Source organism: Squalius cephalus (assembly GCF_949319135.1).
Source record: "Squalius cephalus genome assembly, chromosome: 24".
NCBI classification, from domain to species: Eukaryota; Metazoa; Chordata; class Actinopteri; order Cypriniformes; family Leuciscidae; genus Squalius; species Squalius cephalus.
Window position 1 is genome coordinate 15389594 of NC_137145.1, and position 13184 is coordinate 15402777.

A 13184-nucleotide genomic window follows, 5' to 3' on the forward strand; every position below is an offset into this window, starting at 1 on the left:
AGGCGGGTGCACAACGTGTGTGCACTCTGCTTATTACACACACAGGGATGTGCAGCAGCACACAAACTAGCCAAATATTAAAAATAAAAGGATTACAATGTATAAGAATAATATTGTGTACATAAAGATATGGTGGAATCCGGCTTGTCCTGTAGAGGGTCTACTTGCGCGCTTTAACCTCACGCACGTGCAGATCCGTTTGCTCTCTGGAGATGTTCAGTCTTTCCGCTTGCAAATTCCGCTATGTGAATAGCGAATCCGCCATGGCGCGAGCGCAACTGGCTTTTAAAGGGAATGTAAAATTACTCTCTGCTTGTTTTTTTGCATGTTACACCCAAAGCACACCCATTACTCATTAAGAAAATAGGGACAACCCTTTTAGACCATGTGCTGGGCGCCGACCGTCGTTAAACTAGCAAAAGTGGATTCGGACACGCCCTAAGTGCACTTGCACCGTGCGCTTTAGACCATGCGCTTAGATCGTTAAAATAGGGCCCTAAAGCTAAAGGCAAGAGAGAACTGACCCTACCATTAGCCATTTAAATCCATCCATTCCAAGCGCAATTACCCTCATCCAGTCCTGTACTTCAGACAGGAAATCTCTAACTTCAGTTCTCCTAATGCACCTGGGGACCCATCGACCCAAATGCACGAAACTACTGAGTTGCTCCAGGAATGATTCACAGGCAGACAGGGTAATTGGTTGGGGCTCTTTTTCTCTTTCGAGGGGAATATTGGCAGTTTTTTAATGTGCTCTAAAATATGCTCAGTTGGAGAGTTGATTCATTTTCAGTCTAAACTCATTTTCATCCTCAAAAGCAAACCTTTGGCAGGCATTACTGAGAGATAAACAGATTTAATGTGAGCTTTATTTATTTATTTATTTTGTCAGAAGCGGTTTCTGCATTTGAGAGTAGTGACTGCACATCATCTTATTATAAAGAGGAAAAAAAGGATTTTCAAAACTGACATAAAAATAATTGACACGTTATGCCTCATTATCCTTAAATTCATTCAGTGTAAATCCAATTAAACCAAAGAAGCATAAATGAAAAAATAAGATGTCAATACTCAACTTTAGATAGCTGGAAAAAAAAAATTCAAGTCTGCAATTATGACCAAGCATTTTTTTTAAACCTATCATGCAGGATTATTAACAACTTAAACTATTCAAAACTATTTTGGTAACTGAAAAACAAAACAAAACAAAACAAAACAAAACAAAACAAAAAACAAAAAACAAAACAAAAAAAATAAAATAAAATAAATCTTAAGCTAAACAAAATCATTAAAATTTGTGACAAAAACTAAGGATGAAACTGAAATAAATATAAAATTACACCTAAATGGTAAATGACAAATGCATATAACAAAACAACATTAAAACAAAAACTGAAAATATGTATAAAAATCCAAATATTAATAAAAGCTAAAATAGTATATAGTATACTATTAGTACAGTATATATATATAAAAAAAAAACTAAAATAACACTGCTCTCATACTGACCTTACTGTGTCTGTGCCAGAGCCTCGCCGTCTGAACAGGTTAGCCAAGCTGCTAGACCGGCTAGCGGCCGAGGCAGCTTTCCCGTCACCCACGTGCATCCTCACAACTGTCGACGTAGTGAAAGCGCTGCGTACGTTCCTCTCAGGTTTGGCCAACATGATGTAGACTTTGGGTACAAACATGCAGCACAGCGCAGTAGTGGCGCTGAGGCTAACGGAGAAACACATGGTGATTATCTTGTAGTTTGAACCAAAATAAATTGGCACGAAAGCCAGCCAGATAATGCAGGTGGTGTACATGGTAAACGCGATGTATTTGGCCTCGTTGAAATTGGCGGGGACGTTGCGGGTCTTAAAGGCGTAGAAGGTGCAGCTGAGGATGAGCAGCCCGTTGTAGCCCAAAGGCGCCACCACTCCGAGTGTGGTGGTGTTGCAGATTAGGTGCACCTCGCGTATGGACGGATAGTCGTAGATCACTTGTGGAGGTTCCATGATGAAGAGCGCCACGATGATGCCCAGCTGAATCAGGATCAGTATGAAGGCGATGACCAGTTGGGCACAGGCGCTCATAAAACGAGGCTTCTTGGTGCAGATCTTCTTCTTGCTGCCCGCGAGGATGCGAGCGATGCGGTTGGTCTTGGTGACCAGGGCTGAGTAGCTCATGGCAGGCGAGAGCCCGATGCCTAACCTCTGCAAGTAACAGTAGGCCAAATGCGGCTTGGCGATGAGGCAGAATGTACACAGATACCCCAAACAGATGCCAGCCAGGATGATGAAGCACAGCTCCCTGCTGGAGGACTTCACCACCGGCGTATCGTGGAACCTGATGAAGACTAAAGTGACAAAGATGGTAGCGAGCAGGCCAAGGCAGGCGAAGACCACGGCGGCAATAGGCTCAGGATCTCCCCACAGAAGGAACTGCACCGGGATTGGCTCACAGCCTGAGGGACAAGAATTTCAAAAGACGTTAATGTAATTAGGCACTACTACAAATCTATATATTTATTTATTTAATGGGGATAATATGTTTTACTATCCTCCTGTATCTTTTTCCTGATAGTATTGTAAAAGTTAAATAAACAGCTTAAGCAAAAAACAAAAAACAAAAAAACAACTACAAAAAAAGCAAGTCGGTATAATGCCATTGCCTATGATTATTTAGAATCAATGATGTGTGACATTTAAACTTGCAAGGAGAACATCCATCGTTATGAAGATAACACAGTAAAACTGGCGGCTGAACTACTGTACAACTTTATAAAACTGTGCAAAAACAAACAAAACCATCCGTTCAAACAAGCATCATGCATTATGCATTACAGGCTGACATCAACAAGCGCTGATATATTTAGCATGTGCGATTTGCATCAAGAGACAGAGAATAAGGATGAAACTGAGTCTTAATTTGGATAGCCTTCAATGAGGTTGATCAAATGAGACTGTGAAGGTTTGGTCTGTTTTTACAGGTCAGATAAACTGTCAGTCCCAAACTAGTGACACCAAGAGCTACTCTGGAAAGTTATGGCCATGATTATCAAAGGCTTTTGTGAAAGTCCCTTTAGGGCAAGTCATCAAAATCGGGAGCCATATTTATAATGCCCCAGGGCAGCTATTCATGCTCCAACATCTCTGTAAATGTTTGACGGAATTACACTTTAATTACATTTCAAATCAGGAATAAAATATGACACTAATTTCAGCATAAATTGTGCTCCTTAAACTCAAAAACAGTATTTTTCAGACTGGTCCAGCTAAAGCACATGCATTAATGCTTATATTCAAGTAACAGTAACACTTTACAATACGGTTTCATTACTTAACATTAGTTTATTAATCATACTCTCACAATGATCACATTTTTTTTACCACATTTACTAATCTAGATCAAGGATTTCCAAACTTTTTTGTCAGCCAATCCCCTGACCTTAAATATTTTTTGAAGAACCCCCTTGTCACGGTTCTGTTCAGTTAGTTTCATTTCCATGGATTTCATTTCATTTCAGTCACATGTTCTCCTTTGTCTTAGTTTCCCGCCAATCTTTAGTTTATATGAGCACTGATTAATCGTCATAGCTGCTTATCATTTAGTTCATTATCTCGGTCTATTTAAGTTCCTCTGTTTGTATCACTCATGGTCTGGTATTGTTTGTGCATAGCACACTGTTTCATGTTGCTTGCCTGTGTTGAATGAATCTAGCTGTTATTGGGATTCTGCTTTCTTCATCATCTTTGACCTGGGATTGTTACAGAATACCAGACCACTAATGGATTATTCAGCAAAAATCGCTTCCCTAGTCCAAGAAGAACTTCCTCTAATGGACTTTGACCTTCATTTCAGTCAGCTTGCTTTAAAGACAACCTTCGATGATGAGACTTTAAAGTCCCTCTTCTGGGTCAGGGCTAACTACTACCATCCAGTAGACCTCCCAGTAGAGCGTCTACCCCGATCCAGACTGCAACCAAACCTAGAGCCCAGCTCACCACCACCCCTAACCATGGAGACGACAACGGCAGAGCCCCCCGCAGACGGAGAGCTTCCGCCTGTCTGGCCAGGGGTGTGAGCCGACAAAAATTGTCCTGGTGGAGCTTGACACAGAGGACTGGCTGATCGATTGGGACTCTGAAGCTGTGTATCAGCCGTACATCGTGTATCTGTACCACCCGGTCCCACCCTGAACTTTCATTATCAGAGTCATCAGCAGAACTATCATCACCGCTGGTTCTAGCCAGCGGAGAAACGGTATCATTGTTCAGCAAGAACACCAAATAACACTACTCATCCCTTCAAACTTACCTCTGTCACCATCTCTGCAAAGCTCAGCCAGTCCTCCAGCCCCGCCTCTGCTGGATGCCTGCAGCCCTTTGCCTTCCCTGGTGACGCCTTGCAGCGACGTGAAGCCTCAGGTCATGCTACCACCTGCCTGGCCTGAGCGAGGGGATCCTTTGGCTCCGCCTCCGGCCTCTGATTCCTTCGCTCCACCTCGTCCCGTCGACCTGTCGGCTTCGCCTTGGCTCCTCCCTCCCTCGGCTCCACCAGAGACTCTCATACCTTCGGCTCCACCTTGGTCAGCCGTTACCCTGCCTGCGCCTCGGAATTATGAGCCATCGGCGGCGCTGCGTCTCTCCACCCCGTTGGCTCCAGCGGGCTCCGCCCTCTCTCCTGGATCCACCGGCTCCGCCTAAGTCCTCGAGCACTCGGGCTTCACCTCAAACGCTCATCGCCGCACCCTTGCCTTGGTCTCCAGAGCCAGCGATGTCACTCAAGCCCATCAGCTCTCCGTCTGCGCCCAAGGATCCCCTAACATCGGCTCTGTCTTCGTCGGTCGTCCCACGGATGTTGTCGGCCATGTCAACACCATGGCTCCTCCCTCCATCGACTCCCTCCCTCTGTGGGCTATCGTCATGGCTGAGCTCTGGGTCATCACCACCCGGCTAATCCATCCATCATCTCCTCCTTGACTTCTTCCTCCATCACCTCCTTGGTCTGTCCTGCCTGCTTTTACCAACCCTGCGCCATCTCTCATCAGCCCTTCGTCAGCTCCTTGTACACCCTTCCAAGCCCCCACCTTTCCTCCCTGAACGCATCTGTTACATGTTATCCTTTGTCTCAGTTTCCTGCCAATCATTAGTTTATATGGACACTGATTAATCATCACAGCTGCTTATGATTTAGTTCAATATCTCTGTCTATTTAAGTTTGTATCACTCATGGTCCAGTATTGTTTGTGCGTAGCACACAGTTTCGTGTTGTTTGCTTGTGTTGAATAAATCTATCTGATATTGGGAAATACTTATTCTGGAATACTTATTGGGGAATACCTTCATCTTTGACCTGGGATTATTACATCCCATTTATTACTGTTTTTATTTATAAAAAAAATTTTGTTGTTCATTTTAATTTCACATTTTTATGATTGAATTGATTAACTTTTCATCACCATACCATACCCACTGCAGTTCCCTTACGATCCCTGGGGGTTCCAAATACAAATCTAGGTTAATAAATATATATTTATTTATATATATATATATATATAATACATGAGTATATTTATTAATTACTCAAGTATTGCTCGATTTTAGTTAATGATACCGAATGTACTGATTAGTGTTAACATATTATATTGTATAAGTTTTACCATTTACTCTTGATTATGAGAATTTTAGCGTCTACATATTTGCTAGATCAGCTTGAAAAATACAGTTTTTAAGAGCGATTTGAGCTTAAAAATTTAATTTATTTTAAAGGGGTGGTTGATTTCACTATTCTAACTTTAGTTAGTGTGTAATGTTGCTGTTTGAGCATAAACAACATCTGAAAAGTTATGAAGCTCAAAGTTCAAAGCAAAGGGAGATATTTTCTTTTAATTGCTTTTTAAAGACAACAATAAACGGCTGGTAGGGACTACACAAGCTAGTGACATCACAAACCCTAAAATTTAGATAAACCCCGCCCCCGGGAATGCGATTTATAGATTATCATGACAGAATATGCTAATCAATGACTAGAAGATAACTACACATAAGCTACATAAATTCATCAACTAACCAATCAGAAATGTTGTCTACATGTTGTCACTTCTTCTTGAGTCTCTCCATCATTGTCCGACTCCGGTTTAAACATAAAAGGCTAAACTTTTTTACATTTTCAGTGCATGTCTGTGTGAGGTAATCGAAGCTGCTAAGGACACAAGCTGTTGTAGCTCCGCCCTCTGTGCTGGGAGCAGCAGCTCATTTGCATTTAAAGAGACACAAAAAATGTGTTTTTGCTCACCATCAAAAAATAACAATTTTAACATGCTATATAAAAATATCTGTGAGGTATTTTGAGCTAAAACTTAACATACACAATCAGGGGACATCAAAGACTTATTTTACATCTTGTGAAAGGGGCATTATACCACCCCTTTAATTTTAAGTGAGACTGTAGCCGCCACATTGAACATTTGGATTTCTCCTATTTATATATTTACATGTGCGCCATCTTTGCTACAGAGTCTTTGCACAGTGCATAAACTATATTGAAGATCCTTGTAAAATAAATATATGGTTAAAATAAACTGCTACTAAATGTCGAAAATTGGCACTCAGGCTCTCGCATGAATAGCAGAGAGGCCTCGGCTCTCAGTAATGTACTACATGCTGAGAGACTGCTGCTACAGGGCTTACGCTTGACAGCAATTCTGGAACATTCTGACGGGCACCCCCGCCAAGTCCAAATCTCTGTTTTTGGCATTAAGTTGCCATGGTCCAGATTCTCAAATAACGCTCTAAGAGATAAATGGGTCTCCTATGTTATTCCGTGACCCAGATACTTAGACCAGCCACATAAGCTTATCATCTTGTACAACAGTGTGTGATATAAGCGTTTTAGAATCATGGGTAAAAGACTTGTGACTTCTAGATTAACTACAAGAATAACATTTTGCTCTGAAAGTGGATGTAGAAATCACCTGTGAGGTCATCTGTAGGCCAGGATCCAAGCTCACACGCACGGCAGGTGTATTCATCAAACACAAACTCGTTTTCTTTACACGGAGTGCAGGTCCAGCAGCAGCTCACCTCACCCTTACGGATAACCTGAGGTGGTCAGAACAGACCGGTCATGTTATAGATTTTTGTGAAGAAAATGCTTGCTCTCAAAGCCACCACCACAATGCTATATTGTTGTGGGTGGTTGCAGCGCACCTCTATGTGGTTAATAAGGGGTTCTAAGTGGTTTTTAGTGCATTGATATGTGGTTCCTAAGGTGTTTTGAGTGGCTAAAGTTCCACCTCCAAGTTCAGATGATAGTCTCCTCCTTAAAGATGGCTCAGACTCTTGCATAAGTCTGCATCTGGAATTTTTTTTTTGCGCTTTGCAATCAAAAATGTAAGTCACACTCAAATTTTTTATTCTGCTGAAAACACCTCTCCTATTAAGTCACATGAATAGAGATATCAGGTTTTTGAGAAAAAAAAGGCTATATTAAGGCATCTTTACACAGCTGACTTAAGGCTGCTTTGTGCCTGCACAGCATTCTGTGTAAAGACACATTGCAGCATAAAAGCCAGACTAAATTATGCCTGCTCTGATCCACCTAAGCCCCTTGTATAACAACATGCAGTTAGAATTGCTGTGTAAATTAAGCAGTCTGTGTAAAGTCTGTGTATTTCAAATAAATAAAAAACCACATACACACTCACATAACACATTTTTCTTTACAAAGATTCCTTCACTGCATTTTTCACCTTTATCTGAGCTTTTTCACAGGGATCACTGCACACTGATCTGATGATGGCACTGCTGTTGGCCCAAATCTCCTCGTCATCCATCTTCAGCCCACTGTTGTCCCAGCTGCCCACGTGGATATAGCTATAGTCCTCCTCACTCATCTGTTTAAAGTTCATGATCTCATACCTAGAAAAACACATGTAAAAGCAATGTCATGGGCGTGAAATGGTTAACCTAGAGTCATTCTTAAAACCATCAACATGGTTTGCCCATATAGCCATTCAGTCTGAAGGAAGATACTTTTGAAAATTACTTCACAATGACATCAACGAGAGATTGTTTTCATTATCTTTGAAAGGAGTTTAGAAGCACATTCTGACTTGTGAATGGAGCAGAATATGAAAGATTCCTACCTCCCCGGGGAGTCTCCGTTCTCATCAAACAGCACTACTTCTCCCGAGACACCACTGAAGTTTGTCCTCATGAGGAATTCTAAGAGTTTACCTCCATCAATCGGCCGCATGGCTTCACAGAGGCCTGCGTAGCCTGGACACAGAGACTTCTGCATGGCATGCAGGCCGTAAGCCATAGAGTAGATGGCATTGATCACAAAGCCCATCTTCGTGTCCTGGGCATACTGGTGTCGGAGCAACTCTTTCTCTGTGAAATGGTGTAGTGAAAACAAACAATGAAACAAACAATATATTGAATTCTAAAGTCACTTTTTTTTTAATTAATATCGATTTGGTTGCTTTCATCTGCCATAGTAATGTCTTTATCATCATTTGGGGGCTTTTCTCAGCATATACTGATATTTTGTAATTCATTTGATAACATTTTTGTTGAAAGATTCATTATTAGATGGAGAGATGAATAAATGGACGAATGGATGAATAGATCAAGCAATGAAAGGATGAATGGATGATAGATGGATGAATAGAATGAATAGATAAATTGATGGAATAAAAGACATGGACAGATAAATGGATTGATGGACAGACTATGGATGGATGAATTAATGGATGGATAGTGAATAGTTGAATGAACAGATGGAATGAAAGACTGCTACATGAATGGATGGATGGATGGATGGATGGATGAATGATAGATGAATGGACAACTGGATGGATGATGAATAGCTGAATGAATTGATGGAATAAAATACTAATGTATAGATGGGTGGATGAATGAATGTATAGATAAATGGATGGATAAATTAATGATGAATAGTTGAATGAACAGATAGAATGAAAGACAGCAACACAGATGGATGGATGATAGCTGATGGATGGATGAATGAATAGATGAATGACAACTGGATGGATGACGAACAGCTGAATTCAGTGATGGAATAAAATACTAATGTATAGATGGGTGGATGGATGGATGAATGGAATGAAAGATGGGCGGGTGGATGGATGGATGGATAGATGGATGGATAATAATAACGATATTAAATTGTATTTGTAGTGCACCTTTTTAAAACTCAAAGCACTACAACATGTGCAGAACAAAATAACAAATCAAACAAAAAATAATTACTATAAAAAAATACACAGTAATAAATTATAAATTAAAAGCTTAAAAAGATATGTCTTAAGAAGCAGAATTCCTAATAGATGCAGGTAATGAGTTCTATAACTTAGGCGCATGGATGGATGGATGACTGGATGGATAGTGAATAGTTGAATGAATAGATGAAATGCAAGATGGGTGTGTGGATGGATGGATGACTGGATGTCTGGATGGATGACTGGATGGATGGACGACTGGATGGATGGATGGATGAATGAATTGAATGAATAGATGCAATGAAAGATGGGTAGTTGGATGGATGGATGGATGGATAGATGGACAACTGGATGGATGGATAGATTGAATAACTGATGGATGGTGTATGGACGGATGGATGGATGGATGAAATAATGAACAGGCAGACAGATAGACAGGTGGATGGACAGATATATATATAGATATAGATATATATATAGATAGATCGATAGAGAGAGAGAGAGAGAGAGATGGATAGATAAACAGATCAACTGATGGAAAAACAAATGGATGTATACGGTATATGGTTGGATGGATGGATGGACAGACAGATGGATGCATGCATGCATGGATGGATAGATGGATCAACTGATGGAAAAACAAATGGATGTATACAGTATATGGTTGGATGGATGGATGGACAGACAGATGGATGGATGGACAGACAGATGGATGGATGCATGCATGGATGGATAGATGGATCAACTGATGGAAAAACAAATGGATGTATACGGTATATGGTTGGATGGATGGATGGACAGACAGATGGATGGATGGACAGACAGATGGATGGATGGACAGACAGATGGATGGATGCATGCATGGATGGATAGATGGATCAACTGATGGAAAAACAAATGGATGTATACGGTATATGGTTGGATGGATGGATGGACAGACAGATGGATGGATGGACAGACAGATGGATGGATGCATGCATGGATGGATAGATGGATCAACTGATGGAAAAGCAAATGGATGTATATGGTATATGGTTGGATGGATGGATGGATTGACAGACAGATGGAGGGATGGATGCATGCATGCATGGATGGATGAACTGATAAAGACAAGAGTTAAAATGTCCTAAAATCATGTAAGCTGTGGGTCTGTCATGGTCAGAGATCATCTTCCACTCACTGGTGCAGGTCTTGTTGTATTTGAGACTCTCTTGAGGATGACCCTTCAGTCGGCACTGGAAGCGGTGCTGCCAGAACTCGACGAACCAGGGGTCCCGGAGGTTGGTGTCCGGCTGCAGGTTCAGGTAGTAATCATCGAACCATGTGACGTAAGCAGACTGAAGCTTGATAGTGATTCCCCCAGCTGCCTCCCTCTGGAAGCCATCAGTGACATCATAGCGGTCAGCCCAGCCGTCGCTGCAAAGTGTGCAAGAGACAAGTGAGTAATGAACGGCTTTTTTATAGAACAAACTCCCTTGAAACACAGACAGGGAGCATCCCAGACCAAACTGACCCACATAACAGCCAAAGCCCAGTAGTTATTATGACCAGGTTACACTATGAATTAGGTCTTGAGGACACAGCCGGCCAGTATTTCATACTGACAGTACTGTCACAGACTCTGGCGGGTATAATAAACCTCTCCATGAGATGGATATGCTCCAAGGCTTCCCTATTAAGCAACAAAGGGATCTTTGGATGACAAGAGATGAATCTATTTTCTTCCTCTTCTTTAATACAAACACACACAAAATAAATGATACTTTTCAGCATCCTCTCCATCTATATGTTCTCTAACACTTCCTAAACTCACGGCGCTAAATGTTACACAACTCAGCAGTGTGTGGGAGGTATCATTTTTGTTCTCATGGTAGGTAAGGAGAGGCTTTCATAACTTGTCCTTGGAGGCAAAAGCAATGGGAGGGAAAGCATAGAGGAGCATGTAAGCAGGAGCTTGAATCATCTCATGGAAAAGAGCTGAACAGCTCAGTAAACCCACACACTGACCCCAGCGGGTCAGCCTCCCTCTGCCCACTGCTCCTGCAGGAAAACTTACAAAGACAACAAAAATGCCAAAGCAACGGCGCCACAGTCTTTACAAAGATGTCTGACAGCATTTACAGCACATTAGAGCATCATGTGCATACTGCAAAATGATGCTGGGGCGATTTACGGAATATTTGATTTTATTTTGGTGCCAAATAACATTCATCAACAAATAGGACATTTCTCTCTTGCTCTTTGTGTTATAAATTGCGTAGGTGACATTAAAGCTATTTTAACAGTACATGAATACAGTACATGTCATGAATCTTTTGAACGGTCAGTTTAAGTGAATCGGTTTAAATGAACACTGATTCAATTGATTTGCACTGATTTGTTTGTGTCAGCACTCGAAGATGCTCATGAAAAAAAAAAAAAAAAACCTAAAAACCAAATCAATACAATAATAATATCAAGCTTGATTATCTTCTGGAAAATAAAGTGAAAAATATTGAGAATTTTTTTAATGTCACAGAGCCTATGTATGTATATATGACTGTGGTTAGACTTCATAAAATGTCTATATAAATAAAAAAAATTATTACGTTTACATGTGCATAAAGAATATTGATTCATTATTTTTTTTATTATTTTATTCAACCAGATAGGGAACTTTTATAGCATTTAAAAAAAAAAAAAAAAAAATTTTGGATTTAGTGAGAATTACAAATGAAAAATAAAGATTAAAAGAAATAAATAATAATTATAAAAAGATATACGCTTTATACATCAATGTTTCAGGAAAAACATGTCTGTGGGCGTTTCACGTTTTGGAATCTACACGAATCACAGTTTTAATCTGTTAACAATTAGCCCACAGAGGAATGACACACACACGCCTATGTGGGATGCTGCTGTATTAAGGACAGAAAATAATAACACATTTACACCAACAAATGCTGCAAATAAGCTGCAAAGTGATTAAATTAGGTTACATTTTTATCCATCCCCGGGGTGGAGTCCGATCAGCCCTCATCAGCCATGGATCAGCTCTTGTGCACACTTCACTGATGAACAATTCCACAGATAATACAACAGAATACAATGCAGTGTCCTCTCACTCACTACAGACAGATGGCTGGGCACAGTCTGCAAACTGCTCATTAGTAAATAATTGAAAGCCATTCAGTTGTGAAACGGCAGAGCTCGGACATCACTGCTTTCGTGGCTGTCAATAGGCTGCTGAGAGCAGATGTTTTCAGATAGCCTTTCGTGACAATTGTTTTGCAAATCGGGACGATCTTTGAAGGATGAACAAAAAATGTTTTTGGTCACCATATTAAAAAAAAAACATTTCTGAATAATATTCAGACTTTTGAGCTTTGAAGTGCTGGAAAAAGTTTTGAAGTACTTGAAAGTCCTTGAAAAGTTCTTCATTCTCATAACAATGTCTAACTATTTCTGGGTTATAATCAAAGCTATATGCGATTCATCTTTGGACGCACCGGACACACACTCGTCGTATTTTAAAGGGTTAGTTCACCCAAAAATTAAAATTCTGTCATTAATTACTCACCCACAAATTAATTACAAACCAGTTTCGATCATCTTCGGAACACAAATGACGATCTTTTTGATAAAATATGAGAGATTTCTGTCCGTCCGTTGGCAGCTATGCAATGAACACTTTGATGCTTCAAAATGTTTATAAAGATATCATAAAACTAATCCATATGAATTGAGTGGTTTAGTCAATTTTCTGAAGAGACATGATCGCTTTATATGATGAACAGATTGAATGTAGGCTTTTATTCACATATAAACATTGATCATTGAACATAAACAGAAGCGCAACCGAACCTGCTTGACGCGTGAGAACAAACCTCATTGGTTCTTGCGGAAGCTCAAATGTGCTGCTTAACACACGAGAATGAACCTCATTAGTTCTCGCACGTCAAGCGAAAATGCT

The 13184-nt window shown here is 40.5% G+C and overlaps 1 protein-coding gene across 1 annotated transcript in view; it reads right to left on the reverse strand.

Moving 5' to 3' along the window:
• Window positions 1–13184, reverse strand: part of LOC307152871 (ras-related protein Rab-38-like) — a 40655-nt gene that overhangs the window by 13676 nt on the left and 13795 nt on the right. Inside the window, exons 4-8 of the mRNA XM_079861851.1 lie at window positions 10413–10648; window positions 8135–8381; window positions 7739–7907; window positions 6962–7088; window positions 1510–2449 (exon numbers count right to left, since the gene is read on the reverse strand). Of these exons, the coding sequence (XP_079717977.1) occupies window positions 1510–2449; window positions 6962–7088; window positions 7739–7907; window positions 8135–8381; window positions 10413–10648 (1719 nt within the window). The remainder of the gene's footprint in view (window positions 1–1509; window positions 2450–6961; window positions 7089–7738; window positions 7908–8134; window positions 8382–10412; window positions 10649–13184) is intronic.